This window comes from Crocodylus siamensis, chromosome 2, assembly GCF_052110815.1.
Source record: "Crocodylus siamensis isolate JL-2025a chromosome 2, ASM5211081v1, whole genome shotgun sequence".
In the NCBI taxonomy this organism is placed as follows: domain Eukaryota; kingdom Metazoa; phylum Chordata; order Crocodylia; family Crocodylidae; genus Crocodylus; species Crocodylus siamensis.
Window position 1 is genome coordinate 48,556,255 of NC_143396.1, and position 16,793 is coordinate 48,573,047.

Below are 16,793 nucleotides of genomic sequence, written 5' to 3' on the forward strand. Positions count from 1 at the left end.
ATTCACAGTTATTTCTACCTTATTTCCACCACTGACTTGCAGTGCGTTTGTTGATGACCGCTGTTGAAAACATTGCCAATCAACATGCCCAACTATTTGGCAGCTTAGTGCTGTGCACAGGTAGAAAGTAGGATAAATAGACCTGACTTGGTTATCTTATGTCCAGAGGTAGAATATAAACAAGGAGGTATGAGCTATATACCTTGATCCCACTACCTTTGAAATCAATGGGAATATTGTATGAAACTCAATTGAAGTTGGATTGTGGCATATAGAGGGTATGTTCTTTTCAGGGGCTAAAGTAAAAGAAAGCAGGGGGGGCAGCATATTTGGTCTTTGTCTGCTAAGAACAGAGTATGCCTTACTGATGCTCCTTGTCTGATGCTGCCAGGAATATAGAGAAAACTCCTCAAGCTGGTTGCGGGGAGAGAGAAATCCCTCTTCTGTTTCTGATTTAACACTGAGTCTGCACAAAATATTTTTTTGTCCATTTGTGTGTATGAAGCAAAATCAGTGAAGAGAACCTGTCAAATGCAACAACTTGGCAAGAGGAATTTTAAAATGAAACAGCAATATCAATTTTTAAAGAATGCTTTATTTACTACATCCTAGGAATGTACCGTAAATGGAGCAAGAACTGAATAAACATAGAACCTTTCAACAATATAAAGACAAGAGATATAGTATTAACACCTAAAATACTAGCACGTTTGAAAAATAAGGCACATGATATACACACACACATACAGACACATATAGGGGTGTGTGTGTGTATGTGTATATCTTTGTATACTTTGTTCTTAACCTAAAAACGTTCACATTTCAAGTTATAAACTTACCTCAGTAGTGTACATGAAATGGTTTAGAAACAAGTATAAAAGTGAGACCATAAATGGGAGGCTCAAAGTTATCACCTAACAGGCTGTAAAACCAACACTCTGATGTAATCCCACTGATGGAACAGGTAAGCACAGTCCCCTGCACCTATATAGAGCTCCAAAGATCAGAACCAAAGTTGCTTGGCATTTGCCATGTTAGGATATCATCTCTATTTTTGTTGCACATAATATACAGACTGATGAAAAATACAGTAAGAACTTTAACTGATGTTTGAAGCACTGAGGCCAGACCATAAAAAAGACAAGAGAGATGGATCCAGTGAATATATCTTGTTGGGCATAGACATAGGGGAAGGCAGTGATGACCCCCTAATTTCTCCTTGCCTGGATCTCTGCAGCACTGGAGCTTGTCAAGGTTCTGGATAAAGGTATGGGGAAGGCAAAAGCAGGGAAGCAAACTGTACTCCACTCTCTGCTGTCCCTAGGAAAACCTATGCAGCAAAACAATCAATTACTGAAATGGCATTAATTCATGGGTACTCAGCCAATGGTACCACTCAGAAAAACAATCTTCAGTCCTTCAGAAAAACATCTCTGGCCTCCAGTAGGCTGCAGCTACTGTTCCCCATGGAGCTCCCACAGTACTGGGCTTTGAAGGTCGCCCGTTTTGTTTACTTTGGCACTTGAATAATATTCAAATAGGGTGGAGTCTTTGAGCTGAGGTCTAGATACATTTTCAGAAAACACCAGAATGCGTGATAAAACTGTCATGGGAAGGAGCATTTCGGTCAGAGTCCAATTTAATGGTTAACTTCCTCACAGTGCTTTTGATAAAAGTAAGGTAGGCCTGAATATAACAGTACTTAGCCAAAGAAAAACGACTAAACTGACTGCCAAATTTAAGACAAGAAAATATATGTTAAGCCCTCACTTGCTTTAGTGAGACATGATCTGAAATTGTTGTCAATGGGCAAAATCCATGCTTTTTAATGGATCCCCAGTTCGTTCTTATAGGAAAAAAAGCACACAAAACAAGAAAGCACAATTGTTTACTCGATATTTGCTGTGCACCTCACTTCACTAGAGTTGTTTTGGCAGAGCTGATGCACTTCATAAAGTGAGTGAGCTCTTCCTTTAACATTTTACTGTATTTTACATTCACTGTGATACTAAATAAAAGCCTTTAAACAGGCCACAAAACACTGCAATAATATATTTACTTCTTAATAAAACAAACTTTTTAATAACATTGAAATAAAATGTTTTTGTTTTGTGGCAAACCACAAACCATGTAAATTTGCAACATAAAATGACTTTAAAAATGTATATTAGAAGATATTTACAAACTCTATTTCTTAAACTTATAGGAGGCTAATCACTCCCTTCCCCAATGTGCATGCATAACTCCAACTAATGCAAACTGGAATTAGGCGTGGAAGGGAGAAGGGGAGGGAGGATAGCCCCTTTTAATGAAGTCCAGTATCACTAACACCCCTAGTACCTCAGAAATTTTGCATGAAACATGATGAAACTATACGTAAATAATGCATTACTTCCTGTTGACAAGAGCACATACGGTCCTTGTCTACAATATCATACATTCTCAGTCACTACAACTTACACTTCAAAAGAATAAAATAAAGAGCATTTAAAAAGAGCATCTAGGTCTGTATACTGGAAAAAAAATCTAAGTCAAGACATGAAATACCAGACACTCAGTTCTGCACGTGCTTTGAGGCTGAATTGGCTAACATTAATAAATATAAAGCTGGATGTTATGGAAAACTTGATAACCTTTCCTTTTAGTTAACACGGTTCAGTCAATTCAGCTTTAAAGAGGTTTATTTTATGAGATTTTTTTAAACTAGATGTTTGGTGCTTGCGATTCCACGACACTAACAAACAGATTGTATGAATGTCGGCACAAAATGCAGAGGTCTTGCTCATTTTCAAATTGCACTTTCCAGTATATAACTTTTTAAATAAGATACTTGTTGTTTCTTTTTAAAAAATTCTAAGGTAGGTATTTTTTAAATATTGAATATATTTTTCAAAATATATTGTTTAATTTTCCCTAGCTGCTCAGGTGTGCTTTTTAATACATAGCTGATATATTATTAAAGGCACTACAAAATAGAAATCTCTGGAGTGCAGAAGTTACTAAAAAATAACCTTCATACCACAAATATATTGAAAATATAACTGCTAAAAAAACAAGACCTTATGCAACCCGACTAATGTGTATAAATTTGTATAGACGATGGGTTGACTGCATGTAGGTCATTTAGAAATGTATGAATGAATACAGGTATGTTAAAACAGCCTAAAAAATTAAGTGAAAACTTCATGCGTATAAAATATTTCAGACATAATATTCAATAACATTCTTCACTTTCAGGTTTTTATATTAGTTACTGAGTCCAAACATGTTCTTTTGCAGTAGGTTCTTTCTTCATAAATAGTAAAGTGTTCCTTCAGTGTTTGTTCCCCCCCACCCCTCTACTGTGGCTGATAGTCTCAGTATGTCTGGTAGACATCATGTATTGGAACCTGGATTGTAGCAGCAGGGAACGCCTGAGGTATATAGCCGGCATATCCTCCATAAGCTGCCGCTGCTGCAACTGCTGCATTCTTTTGTAGTGTGGCTATCGTTGCTGTTGCTGTGCCGGGTGCTGCAAATGGAACATAACTTGCACCGTAAATCCCTGCAGCAGGGATTCTCTGAACGTTGGGAGCCATGGTGTACACTGGTGTTAGTGGGCGACCCTGAGAACAGAGAAGTAACGATAAGTCTGTAAGGTTCTAATGCGGAGGTGCTATCCAGCCATGAGCAGTGTAACAGGCAGAGTTCATGTACTTTCCATTTCAAAGCACAAACTTCAACTTCTAAAGTTGAATAGGGGTGATATGGTGGCACAGAAGTAGAAGCAAGAAGATGCTGGGTTAGATACTGTTGGTGGAGCCAGGCTGTGGGCTTGTAAGGGCACAGAATTTAGTAGCTTGTGTGAAATCTGCTCTGCTACAGGTCTTCAAGTCAGTACGTACAGCCCGGAAATTGAGACAGGCCAACTGTGGGAATGGTGATATCCCAGCACAAGGGTGATATCACTTCCCTCATGGAAGACCTCTGTTAGCTCCTTGTTCACTAGTACATTAAGAGCTACATCTCTTATTTCTGCCTTCAAAAAAGCTGCACAGTTCTGCTCCTTCCCATTTATCTTTTCTTGTCAAGTTCTGTGTTGTCTTTTCCACTCTGAATGTTCCCAGGCTTATCGGCTTATCATCACTTAATCACTTCTAAGTGCTCTGACGTATGGACCCTGACCATGGTTCTACCTCCTCGCCTATATTTACATCTTTCTTAAAGATGCATCTCGGCCTTTGGCCTGCAATGGATGACTGACATGCACACAAGACCATTCCTAATAGTTTTAAACACCTGGAAAGTATATAGTACACCCCAGGAGCCACCATAAACATGCATTCATCTCTAAAGTCCCAGCAGGACTTCTGTGAAACTTCAGATGTAAATTAAACCTGTCTTTTTCAGTGAAGGCAGCAGTGGTCTCCATGTTTGACTTCCCTGAGGTGGATTCTTGTAGTCCTAGTGGTACAGGAGGGACTAGTTGTTGCCCTCCTCCCTCCAGCACTCACAGAGGCAAATAAAGTTTCTGGATTCTGTTCTTGGTTGTATCACAGACATATGTAGGACACTGGACATGTCAGCAGGCCTTAATTCTGCAGTGTATGCCTGATAGTACCTTTCCTAACTCATTTCTTGTTGTAGAGCTAAATTCACCTGTTTGTGAAATGGCTGATAGCTTCATAATGGAAGAGGCTATTGGGACACCATGTGTCGTCTCCTCTTCCTGGAATCACAACATGCATTTCTACAGAGCTTGCCAAATTAGTGTTATAAGTAAAAGATTACATAGTTTACAAAAGGCCTTTGGGACAAGGACCATTATCTGGTTCTGTCTGCATTGCATGCAATACAAGGGGATTCTGGTCCTGTGCTTGGTCTCCAAGGCACTACCAACAGGAGGAGCATTCTAGGTTCTCCTTAGCCTGAGAAGGAGGCTCAAACCTGCAATTTCCATCTCCCAGGAGAGTGCCCTAATCATCAGGCTATAGACTGTCTGGAGTAGAGACACTATCCAGACCTATGGCTGAAGCTGTAGCACTTTGCAGAAAGGAATGCTGGATTCCTGGAGCCAGAGCAAGAGAGTGAATAAGGGGAAACCTGATTCTGTGGCTTAGGTGAGAGGGACCTACCACCCAGGTCTTGCACTTCTGAGCAAGTGTTCTAACCACTGGACTCACATAAAGGTGAGCAGTGTCACCATTTCCCTCTTCCCCGATTGTTCATTAGTAGAAATGAGTGACCCAGTTCCCTATACCAGAAAGCAGTTTCAGGTTGACAACCAGTCTCAGTCTTGCATAACTGCCCAACTGTGACCTGCAGGTAGATTATTAAGTCTGGGGAAGAGGTGCAATTCAAAAGACAACTTCCTTCCTTCAGTGTTTTCTACTGGCTTCCTATCCTGCTTGGCTAGCTGGCTTCTGTGAATCCCATTTCTAGTTTTCTGACTTAAACTGTGTGGGGAATACAGGCACTTTCTAACTCTTGGAGTCAGGTGCTCTAAGGTTAGGGATGGGAACAAGCAGCATTGTCATGCCCTTTGTGGGTCTGGCCCTGGAAGTGCCTTAACAATATTTTGCTCTGTAGTCCAATGCAGACCTGTCTCGCCGGCGTCCGGCTATTGCTGGCGCCCCCTGGGTCCGTCTCGCTACTGCCGCCCTACTACCGGCGCCCTTGGGCCTGGCTCGCTACCGCCGCCCTACTACCGGCGCCCTTGCCGGCATTCCTCGCCTGATTGCTCTCTCTTTCTCTGCCCCGCTCTGGGGCCTTACCCTCTCTGGGGCCTCTCTGTCGGTCTGTGTCAAGCATAAGAGCTTATTATTTGCAAAGATCTTGTTAACTATGCAATTATACCTTGTACCATCAGTGTCTTCCATTAAAGGATCTAGAATTGCTTTAGAAACATTCATGAAAGTATCCTCCTGGGAGACAGGAAAGGGTATTTACTGCTGTTTGACAAGCAGGTAAGCAAAATACAGAGTGACTGAATCATTCATCATCACATAGCAACTCAGCAGTAAAGCTATGTCAAGAGAAACTGGGAACAGAATTCCTTCCCCTGATGCTGATGATTAAGTCTTCTCTGCTTTGACAACAATCTTGCCTTGCCATAGCCAATATGTTCCTTTCCTTGGTGATAAATGAGGAGAAGAAAATAAAATGTGGTGGAAAAGGACCCTGTGAGGGAGTGGGGCCTAGGAGTGGCCGTGAACTCCCTAGTGCCCCCTACCGTCACGTTAGGGTGGACTCAGCATCCTCAGAATCTCGCCCGCCACGACTTTGATCTTAAATGGTTAAATGGGAGGCTGCCTCTGTTCCCCTAGTTAACGATACCGATGTTCCTGCCCCTACTCCAGATGGGATGCCTCTATGCGCCCCGCCTTAAGGGCTATGCGTGCCTCCAACCTCCCCTTCAGCATGCCCCAAGCCTCGCAGCTGTTCTGTGGGACGTTGTATGGTCCCTCGCCCCTCTGGTGCCCTCTCTCGCTCTCTTGGGCACCTTGGGCTCCTTGCCCGCCTGGCGCCCCCTTGGGCCAGGCTCCTATCTTCCAGCCCGCTCCCTGCACCCTTGGGCCTGTCTCGCCGGCGTCCGGCTATTGCTGGCGCCCCCTGGGTCCGTCTCGCTACTGCCGCCCTACTACCGGCGCCCTTGGGCCTGGCTCGCTACCGCCGCCCTACTACCGGCGCCCTTGCCGGCATTCCTCGCCTGATTGCTCTCTCTTTCTCTGCCCCGCTCTGGGGCCTTACCCTCTCTGGGGCCAACACTGTGCGCCTCGCACTCTTTCTCTGCCCCACTCTGGGGCCTTGCCCTCTCCGGGGCCGACACTGTGCTCCGCACGCTAGGGGAACAGGCGACTGCCGCCATGCCTGTCCCCTTGACCCTTCTCTGGGTCCGGTTGCCCCACTGGGCAAAACACCGCCCTTATGGGCTGGTGTCTGCAACCCCGCACACCGCGCCTCCCCGGTGCAATACGGTGCCTCTCCGGCACAGACAATAGTGCCCCGCTGGCACTGTGCCCCTACTGGGCACCTGGAACCCCCAAGCTGTTGGGGAGCCCCGCTGAGGCCTCCTCACTCCCCTACAGCCTCACCTGGTCCTCCGGATTTAACTGTAACAAACTCAAGCCTGATGGCTGCAACCCAAACAATAGAGCCTCCTGCTCATAACAAACTCCAAGCCCGTCTGGGGCTTGTAAACCTACCTCACTTTAGAGTATCGTGGTTCCCCACATCATCGCAGTCAGCCAGCACAACGAGGCAGCAACCGCTGACTCCAGCCGCTCAGCTCAGCCGCAGAGCTCTCGCTCCTGCGGCCGCCAGAGGAGAACTGCAAGTCAGGCTCCGGCCTGGGCTGTTTATAAAGGCCCGGCCCTGCCCCCTTCTGGCCACCTGACCTGCCTGGTTGCCCTGGCAACCGGCACCAGCTCAGTTCCTTTGGCTTCCAAGGCACAGGACACCTCCGTGCTCCTGTGACAGACCCCAAACTGAAGAGGAAGCTAATGCTGTAAGGTCTCCAACTCCTTTTCCGAAGTACAAAAACACTTCAACATAGTATCTGAACTGGGATTGGTTGCACAGCTTTGGTGGGGAATGTGCTGAGACAGTGGGACAATATTCCAGCTCTATACAGCACAGCCCCTTGCAACTCAACACGTCAGTATAATACTTTGTGTGTCATAGTTTAAATGCTTGAAGCTGATATGCTAAGACAGTGGTTCTCAACCTGTTTAGATTCAAAACACCCCTCATTACACTCGAGGCCCCTCTCAGAAAATGCCAGCTCTTAGTTTTCACTCATTTTTTGACTACAACAAAAATAACAGAACAATTCTTCTGTTGTAGAGATCTCAAAAAGCCCCCAACAGGTTATAATGTTTTTAACACTATGGATTCCTATTTGACATTTCTGGGTTTACCTTGTGAATCACGTTGGTATACCTAATGGTGCTAATATCATGTGGTACCCTTAAAAGGATCTCAAAGCATTCCAGGGTGCCCCAGAATCACTGGGATAAAGAATGTAATGCAGTCTGAGAAAAACATCAAGTTAATGTTTGGGGTTTTTTTAGCCTAATAAACTAAGCAGTGTTCCTTGCAGCTGCAGTACAACAAGAAGCCAGGGATTCAATGTGCCAGGACAAGCAAAGCTGAAGCCACATGAGGAATTTACCTGAAAAGGTGGAGGGGTTGAAACTGCAGGTATGACAGCTGCTGCTGCCGCTGCCGCCGCTGCTGCTGCACTGGCTGGATCCTGCTGGACGGCGATAGGATTGATGATATGTTCTACTGCATGAATTTTTCCATCTTCCATCACCTTTGCTGCTGGGGCAGCCTGAAACATGGAGTACTGGGCACCAATAGCAGGGATGGCCACTAGAATAGATCACATATTGGAGGCTAAATCTACAATGTTTTCTCTCAAAGATATGATAAACCTCTCTTTCTTTCTCAGTAATTCATAATGTGCTCACCCCTGTCAACATGTACTATGAGGTCTTTGAGGTGCTGCTCACTGTTAAATTGCTAGACATACTTCAAGAAGCATTCTTTAACTCAAAGTCTGGCACAGTATGTCCTGCATGCTTTTCACATGTTATCTCACTAGGCTTCTGGAGTGTGCGGGGAAAGGGGGTAGTGAAGGGGGTTATGGAAACTTACACTGGAAAGTTCCTAGGAGACATGAAATCTGCACCAAATTGACACATACATATTTAGACTGCAGTTGTCCTCATCTTTCAGGTGAAGAAAAAGTATGACGAGATGACCAGTTGGAACATGGGGTGCTCTACCATGACCTAGCAACAGCCTCTGGGATCAAGATGGGAGTACTGCATGCTGGAACCTGTCTTTCCATGGGCAGAATTGCTAAATGAAAGGTGAGTTTTATTTACATTGTCTAAGGCTGCGGGCAGCAGCTGGCCATAGGCCAACCCTCCCCTAAATTTTTATACTACAGTATATTTTCCTGGTCCACATAGTTAAATATATTTCACCATAGTGCTCCTTTTAGGTCTGCCTCAACCTGTCCGTTTGCAGTGAAAACAATCACTGAAGACTCTTCTCTCACACCAAAGGGCAGGTAACTTGTAACAGAACAGTCCCTCAGACAAATCCCTGAACATTAAGGGCTGTATCTGCAGTCTGTGTCTATTCATATGTCTGAATGGAGTTTAATTCTATTGCTTGGAAAACAAATTTGTTCTGTTGAAAATTTGCAGTAATCACATTTGCAAATCCATGTTTTCCTCAAAACATAGCTTTTGATTCAATTCAATTCAGTTTTTGATTAATGAGTCTTTCAGCACTAAGCTTATATGAAATGAAAGCTGAGTGATTAAATATAATTAGAGATGATACTGCCTTGAGCAGAAGGTTGGACCAGATGACCTGCTGAGGTCTCTTTCAGCCTTAGTCTTCTATGATTCTACAGCCTGAGACGCAATGCTTGGATTGGAATCAGACTCTACAACAGTTTTAGTTGATAAAGCAGGTTTGAAGTCAAAGGAGGACATAGTTTGATTTCCCTGTAAGACGGAAGCTGGCAATGTTTTCCAGCAGGGGGGCCAGAATGATCCAGCTTGGGTCAGAGGCATGAAGACATTAGGACCTGGCCACTGCTGACTATTCATCTGCTGCTCAGCTGTGACATGGTACAGTAAAAGCTGTACTCCACTGGAGCCAGTGGCACCTGACTGTGGCATAGCACAGGCAGAGCTCCTCCTCCACCAGATCCCCAGTTGGCCAACTGCAGCACAGTGTAGGAAAAGCCCCCCACTGCTGAATGCCACTGAAGGCATGACTCTATGGGTCAAATCCAAAATCTCTGCAGGCTGGATCCAGCCCACTTGCTGTAGATTACTGATTCCTGTTGTAAAATGTTTCCTGTAGAACCATGCAGTTCTGTCTATGGAAATGACAAGTCCCAGCAAAAAAAATTCCTGCTGAGACTAATATTATTTCAAACTGGCAGAAATTATGTGAGATCAGCAGTTGTCATTTCTCACCTCTTTTTTTTTTTAAATAAGCTTTGGGCTGCCCGTGTAGTAGAATGAGAAATTGACTTTTTCTAGTTTAAAGTCGGAGATGGAACCAATGGGTTGGGATCCACATCTTGAAATGTGATCTTGGATTCAAGATTCTGGTTTTGGCCTGACTTTGAGTTCTAATAAGCTAGATATGTACTGTTCATAAATAATTATTAGACAATGAGAAAGAGAACAGTCTTCAGCCATCTTATTTATACCTGAAACTCTTGGGTTTCTTTTTAGCTGTGATTAGTGGTTACACTCACCCATTAAGAACTGACTTTTCCCAGGAAGGCTTGGGTTGTAAATTAAATTATCTCAAATTGCTCTTGAAAATAGACCTCATCTTATACCATCTTTAAAAATCTTCCATAGCTGTCATACTTCTCATGCACATATAAAGCCACATGTCTCTCTTCTCAAACTACACTGAATTATCAAAAAGGAAACTTCTTTTAGGAGAGTTCATCATTTTTATTGTATTTAAGTTAGGTATCTAGCTTAAACAAAATTTCCACTTATTTGGAATTGGATATAGTTGTAATAATATGAAATGTATTCTGCTGCATTTATCAATTGAGTCTGCCTGTCATTTACATTTTAGAGAAAGGACAAGGTTACTTTTAATGGTGGCTTGCTGTGGTTACTTCTTTCTAACACTTATTTCAAATAGAAATGTATCAAGACCAGGTCCTAAGGAACTCCACAGCTTCATTCTGGCCACTGCCATGTCTCTCTGAAAATACCTAAGACAGGATAATTGCTACCCCAACTTCTGAAGGCTTCTTGGGCCAGTTCTGCACTTGACCCGGCATAATTTAGAACAGTCCAGAACAGTGGTGCCTAAAATTTTCACCCTGTGAGCCAGATGAGCAGTTGCTAGGTCTGGCCATGGGCCAGATCCAGCCAGTGGGCTCAGTCCAGCTGGCACGCAGGGCTGGCAGAGGACCCCATCCTGGGGATCCCCGCAGGCCAGATGTCATAGCTCCATGAGCCAGAGGTTGAGCATCCTAGTCAGTCTAGACCATCTCTGGTGTAATTCCAATAATAGCAAAAGAGCTAAACAGATGGGAGTATAACCTCTACTCTTTATTCCCTAGCAGAGAGAGAAGTAGCATTTGAAACCAGAAATTGTGTTCCTGTAGGTAGGCCCACAGGTAACATTCAAGTTTGGGATTAGTCTCATTGATCTTGTTCTGTTGGCCCATGGAGCCTACACAAATTATCATAAACAGTAATTGTTGGTGTGTGAAGCCTCAGAATGCAACATGTGCCCCTTGTTTGCAGAGACCTTGTGAGTGCCAGCCTTGAACAGAACAGCTTCCCTAACTTGGCAGGAAGAATGAAAACTTATTGGTCTCAGCAATAGGAACGTCCGAAGTATCCTGGCAACTGCCTGGGTGTGATGTTAACCTACCCAAGCCAATCTCCACCCTAAAAGGTTCAAAGTATTTAGCCAAAGGACAGAATTTTACGCCTCTGGATTCCTCCCCTCCCAACGGGTTTGCTCAGCCAAGTCATTGTACTGACCTGTACCAGGTTTAATGGCAACTGGATTGACAGCAGACAATTCCAAATTGGGTACAAGCTCATATCCTTTCTCTTGCTGCTTTCCTTTCCCTTCATGGTATCTGCTATATATGCCACGGCCTGCGGAGTATCCCCCCAGGTAAGAGCCTCTGGGGCCAGGGGCTCTGTTGCCAGCTGCACCTCGCCCTCTGCCTCGTATGCTGCCTGCTTATAGTAACAATATAAAAAGATGACAATCAATAACATAAAATGATAGCAATGGGGACAGTGCATACTCAAATTCAGGCTTAAATAATACAGGAATTGACATAGAAACAAAGTTAGATTTTAATGATTCTTCTTGAAAACAAAGCGAACTTTGCCTGACTTAGGTGTGCCCAGCTCTACAATGCTTGTTCTGTTCTTGACACTTCTGTTACACGAATGATAAGTAATAACAGGTGACTAGATTTTACTGTTATAATTCAGCCTTTGAATGTATTTTCATTAGTGACCTTAGCGTTCTCTGTTATTTATTAATAAGGTTAACATACCAAATTTCCAGAAGCCTTGCCTACATTTATATCAGAAATGTTGCACATGTTGTGCTCTTATTGTACCTTGATGACAGGTTGCCAGGGTATTTCTACAACCAGCTAAGTAATTCTTTGTGTACAGAAAATTGTAAGAACAAGTCTGGAGACTGAACTGAAGCTGAAACATTGACCTGTTAAGAGTTTTAAAATATTTCTGTATTGATATTTAAAATATTTCTATATTGATTAGGGGTGAACTGATCTATCGGTTGGCTATTAGATTGGCACTGATAAAAAGAGAAATAACATTAGCTATTGGCTTTTTTTGGTCTTTGGAGCTGATAATCATGGCTGTGTGCCCAGAGCACCTTGGTGAACATAGTCTAGTCCCTGTGCCCTACTACCGGCCCAAGCCCGTGGCACACTACAGATCCCAGCAAGTAGCCGGGAGAGGGAGGGGGCACTAGGGAGCGGGCACAAGAGCGTGGTGCTCAGAAACAAAGGGACCGTTACCAGCTCCTGCTGCTGCTTCCAGTGTCATGGCAAGGCCGCATGCACAGCAGGGACCTGAGCACTGGGGCTGTCGCAGAGATGTTGGGCTGCACATGGCTGTGGTAAGGTCCCGTGCGAGGGACATTCTGCTCCACCAGCAAAAGCGGCTTCTCCCTGGTGCCTGCAGGAGCGCGGCTGTGCAGGGCAACCGGCGTTGAAGCAACAGCGTGCTCTGGGGCTCCAAACGTGCCCAGCACCACTGTCCGCACAAGGGTCCACCCGCCTGCCTGGGATGGCAACACAGGCTGCACAGGGAGTAGGGCTGCAACTAAGAGCCATGGGCAAGGGGGTGATGTACATGGGAATAAGGTGGTCACCAATGTCCTCATCGAGGGCTGCAGCAGTGAGCAGACACAGCCGTGTATGTGTGTCTGCGAGTATGTGTTATAAATAAAAATACATCAAAAAAGGTTTATTTATGTCAATTTTTTAAAATACCTTGCGCTAATATTGATTATCAGATCGGCATTGGCCAATTTGGTTGGTTAATCATCAGCTATCAGTATCAGTCAAGAAAACCTTTATCAGTGCACCCCTAATATTGATATTGGTAATAAAAGAATAACTTCATGGTTGTTTTAAAACTGGCCATAGTAAGGAATGCCAATTGAAAGTGGTTTTTAAATCTGACCTAGTGAATTGTTTTCCATTAATTTTTAATAGAGGAAGCTCATTAACAATAGTATATCCTACACAATGAGATATATATTTTGCACTTTTATAACCCCTTTTATTCATAGGTCCTTCTTTAAAAATGTTATCAGTTGTTTACAGATGTGTTAACTGAAATATAGACAACTTATATCTAATTTATGGCTTATGTTTCCAAAACCATCTTTAACATTGTTTGTCTGCTAAGATACCTAAAATCTGAGTTTTAGAAGACACACAACTGTCATGAAGTTAATAGGAGTGGCAGTTGTTCAGCACCCCTGATAGTTAGACTTTTCATGTCTGAATTTAGGAATAAAAACTTGAGGTACCTAAACAGTAAATTTGAGCCTTTAGTGACTTTCTTAAGGTCACATTAAAGCATTAAAAGCCAGATTCCCCTAACTCCAGTCCTCTGTTCATGCCATTAACCCATAGTTCCACCTACATCAGCACACCTACACACTCAGTATATTAGCATTAATAAAGTAAAATAGGACTGAATAAACTTGGGATAAATTGTACTGTAAAAGGTAAGAAAAATGTAAAATATTGTACGTTTAGCTGCTAACTACTCCAGACAGACACTAGGCACCTAACTTTAAATCAAAGAGCCAAAATCCACCCCCAGCTGCTTACTAACCTTTCACAAAATAATCACGGTTGGGACCGATCAGAGCATTGTATGGATATCCATAATATGCTAGTGTGTATGGGTCACAAGAGTAAACATAATTAGGTTGCTGTGTGGCTTCTGGTGTTGTTGCTCCTCCTCCTTTTGCTGCTTTCTGATAACGAGTGTACTGCTCTTTATCTACTGGCTTGGCCAAGGTAACTTCCAGGCAGGAGCCTTCAACTTCGGTGCCATTGAGGTTGTTCATGGCATGAATAGCATCTTCCCTGGTTGTAAAGTGCACAAAGGCATAATCACGTATTTTTTTAACCCGTTCAACACAGCCAGGGTTAAACTGACCAAAGATTTTCTTAATTGTATCCTCTGTGGTTTCAATCATTAAATTCCTCACATACAGGATTTTAACAGTCTCCATTACATCTTCATCAACATCTATCTCTGGTTCTGCCCAGTCGACAGCAATCTGGTGTCCCCACAGCTGGATTCTCCCAGGCATCAGCTTTCTCCTAGCCATGGCAGCTGCTCGATGGCTTTCATACTCCACGAAGGCAAAGCCTCTGTTTTTCATCTTGTCAGCTGCACTTGCATACACGATAACATCAAGTACTCCCTCTGTCACCTTAGAGATCTCTTCTAATATTTCTTCTCTCTTCTTCATCTTGGGGATGCCTCCAATGAACAGCCTGCAGTTATCCACACTGCAGCAAACACCTAGAAGTCTGCCAGGCCGGATTTCATAGTTGTTAAGTTCTCTGACAGCCCGTTTGGCTTCATGCTTTTGTGTGTACATCACAAAAGCATAGCCTCGGTTTTTTCCATCAAAGTCCATCATCAGGCGCATTTCATAGATTCGCCCTACAGACTCGAACACAGGAACTAGCTCATCTTCATACACATCCCGGGGAATTTTACCAACAAAGACCTCACAGCCACGAGGAGGGTGTAAGCCTTCCCAGCTGGGTGGAGGCCCACCGTACTTGCGCTGACCGTTTTCTTGAATCATGCTGTATCCAGTACGCTCCATGAGTGCCAACAGGGCAGCTTCATTAGGTGCACCAGCTACACCTTCAGGAACTTTGGTGGCAGACACGTTGGAGGAACTGTTACTCATCCTTGCTGTGGAATCCTCAGCAGTCATGATGTCAAAATCATTCAAAGCCTGTTAAACCTAAACAAACAAAAAAAAGGTGTGGGGGAGAACAGTCATTAAATGTTAACATCCCAGAAATCTGACTTTCGTTTTTTGCTGCAGTTGGCCTTTAAGTGCATTTTTCAAGATGGGAGTAAGATTGTTGAATACGAAATATGAAAGGTAAAGTATAAACTATGCCCTACTGAAGAAAAACCTGGCTGGGGGGGCCTGGGTCAGGAAACTCCATGTTTCTCCAAATTTTCCCCTTACATGAGAGGCATGTAAAGTGCAAGAGGGTGATGGTGCAGCTTTCCATTAGGTAATGCCTCTTGTGCACTGGGAGCAACATGTGTACAATAAGAATTGTTGAGTTCTTTATAGATTTGCAGAATAAAATACGAACAGGAAATAATAAAAACAATTTCTATCTGGCTTATGTAAAGGGAATCATTTTTCCTCCCTTTGCAGTAAAGGGTACTCTTGTAAGTTTAGGTGAGCTCCCAAATTATCAGTTGCTTGTGTTATGATGTCTAACTTGTCTCTCTTAATAAGATAATTAGACAACAAAAGATTAAAAAAAAAGGCATTCAGTCTTATAGATAACATTTCCAGTTATAAACATGCACTGAAGGGATCAACCAGTAATGTAACCAAGAAGGAAAAGTAGATATGTGACATCGTGTTTGGCATACAAGTAGGATGTACTGTCTACTTCTTGTGATTGTCACATGTCAGGAAAAAAGGGGATATATGCTAACTGCTACTACAGCTGTGAGTGAATCGTGGTCTCCTTCAGTTCAATGAAAAGAACTGATGTTTTTAGATTCTGAGAGTCATTAATTCATTCATAGATTTTTAAAGCTAGAAGGGACAAGTAGATCATCTAATGTGACCCCCTGTATATAACAGACCATTACATTTTATTGTTATTGCTCTACTGAGCTTGGTAACTTGTGTTTGACTAAACCATACCTTCCAGAAAGGCCCCTAGTCTTGATTTAAATACATCAAGATCTGTAGAATCTACCATTTCCCTTGGTAATTTGCTTGTTAATCACGCTCACTGTTAAACATTTGTGCCTTATTTCTAATTTGAATTTCTCAAGCTTCAGTTTACAGCCACCGGCTGTATATGTTCTTAAAATGCCTTCTCTGCTTATGTAGAGAGACTTTCAGTACCTGGCCCTTGTGAGAGTGTGTATATACTGAAAGCAAGCCATCTCTCTCTCTCTCTTTTTAAACAAACCAAACAGATTGAGGTCTTGCAGTCTCTCATTGTAAGGCATTTTCTCCAGCCCTAAAATCATATATGTGGCTCTTCTCTGCACCATCCCCAGCTTTTCAACATTTCTCACCATGCAGGTAATCAGTGGGGTTGACAACCTTGCCAGGGGGTAGCAGGAGAAAAGGGGACGGGGGGAGGAAGGAGGGCACAGAGGGGAAACACTGGAGGGAGCACCAGAGGGACAGGTGCTCTGAGGGCAGGGGTAGGAGGCTTACATAGGCTGGAAACTCAAAAACAGTCTCTGGCTGCAGTCACAGCATGATCCACCCACCCTGGCTGTTGCTACAAGGGTGTCTGTACACCTGGCTGTTGCTACAAGGGTGTCTGTGCACCTGGCTGTTGCTGCAAGTGCAACACCACTGGACAGCTTCTGCTGCCAGAGTGCAGACTCCCTGAGGGTTGGGGGGTGATTCTGGCTCATGTCCTAAATTGGTGCCTGGGGCTAGTGTTTCACTCACCTACCCCAAGTTATATTACTGTTTCTCAC

General features: G+C 43.6%; 1 protein-coding gene across 7 annotated transcripts in view; it reads right to left on the reverse strand.

Moving 5' to 3' along the window:
• Window positions 1–575: 575 nt before the first annotated feature.
• The window catches only part of RBM47 (RNA binding motif protein 47), a 135,860-nt gene continuing 119,642 nt past the window's right edge, over window positions 576–16,793 (reverse strand). For 6 of the 7 annotated variants that reach the window (XM_090035795.1, XM_090035794.1, XM_090035797.1 and 3 more), the window contains 4 exons: window positions 13,899–15,057; window positions 11,538–11,744; window positions 8,153–8,355; window positions 576–3,605 (listed from right to left, as the gene is read on the reverse strand). In XM_090035795.1, the coding sequence (XP_089891921.1) occupies window positions 3,357–3,605; window positions 8,153–8,355; window positions 11,538–11,744; window positions 13,899–15,027 (1,788 nt within the window). In that variant the 5' untranslated portion in view covers window positions 15,028–15,057 and the 3' untranslated portion in view covers window positions 576–3,356. The remainder of the gene's footprint in view (window positions 3,606–8,152; window positions 8,356–11,537; window positions 11,745–13,898; window positions 15,058–16,793) is intronic. The other variant, XM_090035800.1, reaches the window with a different exon arrangement.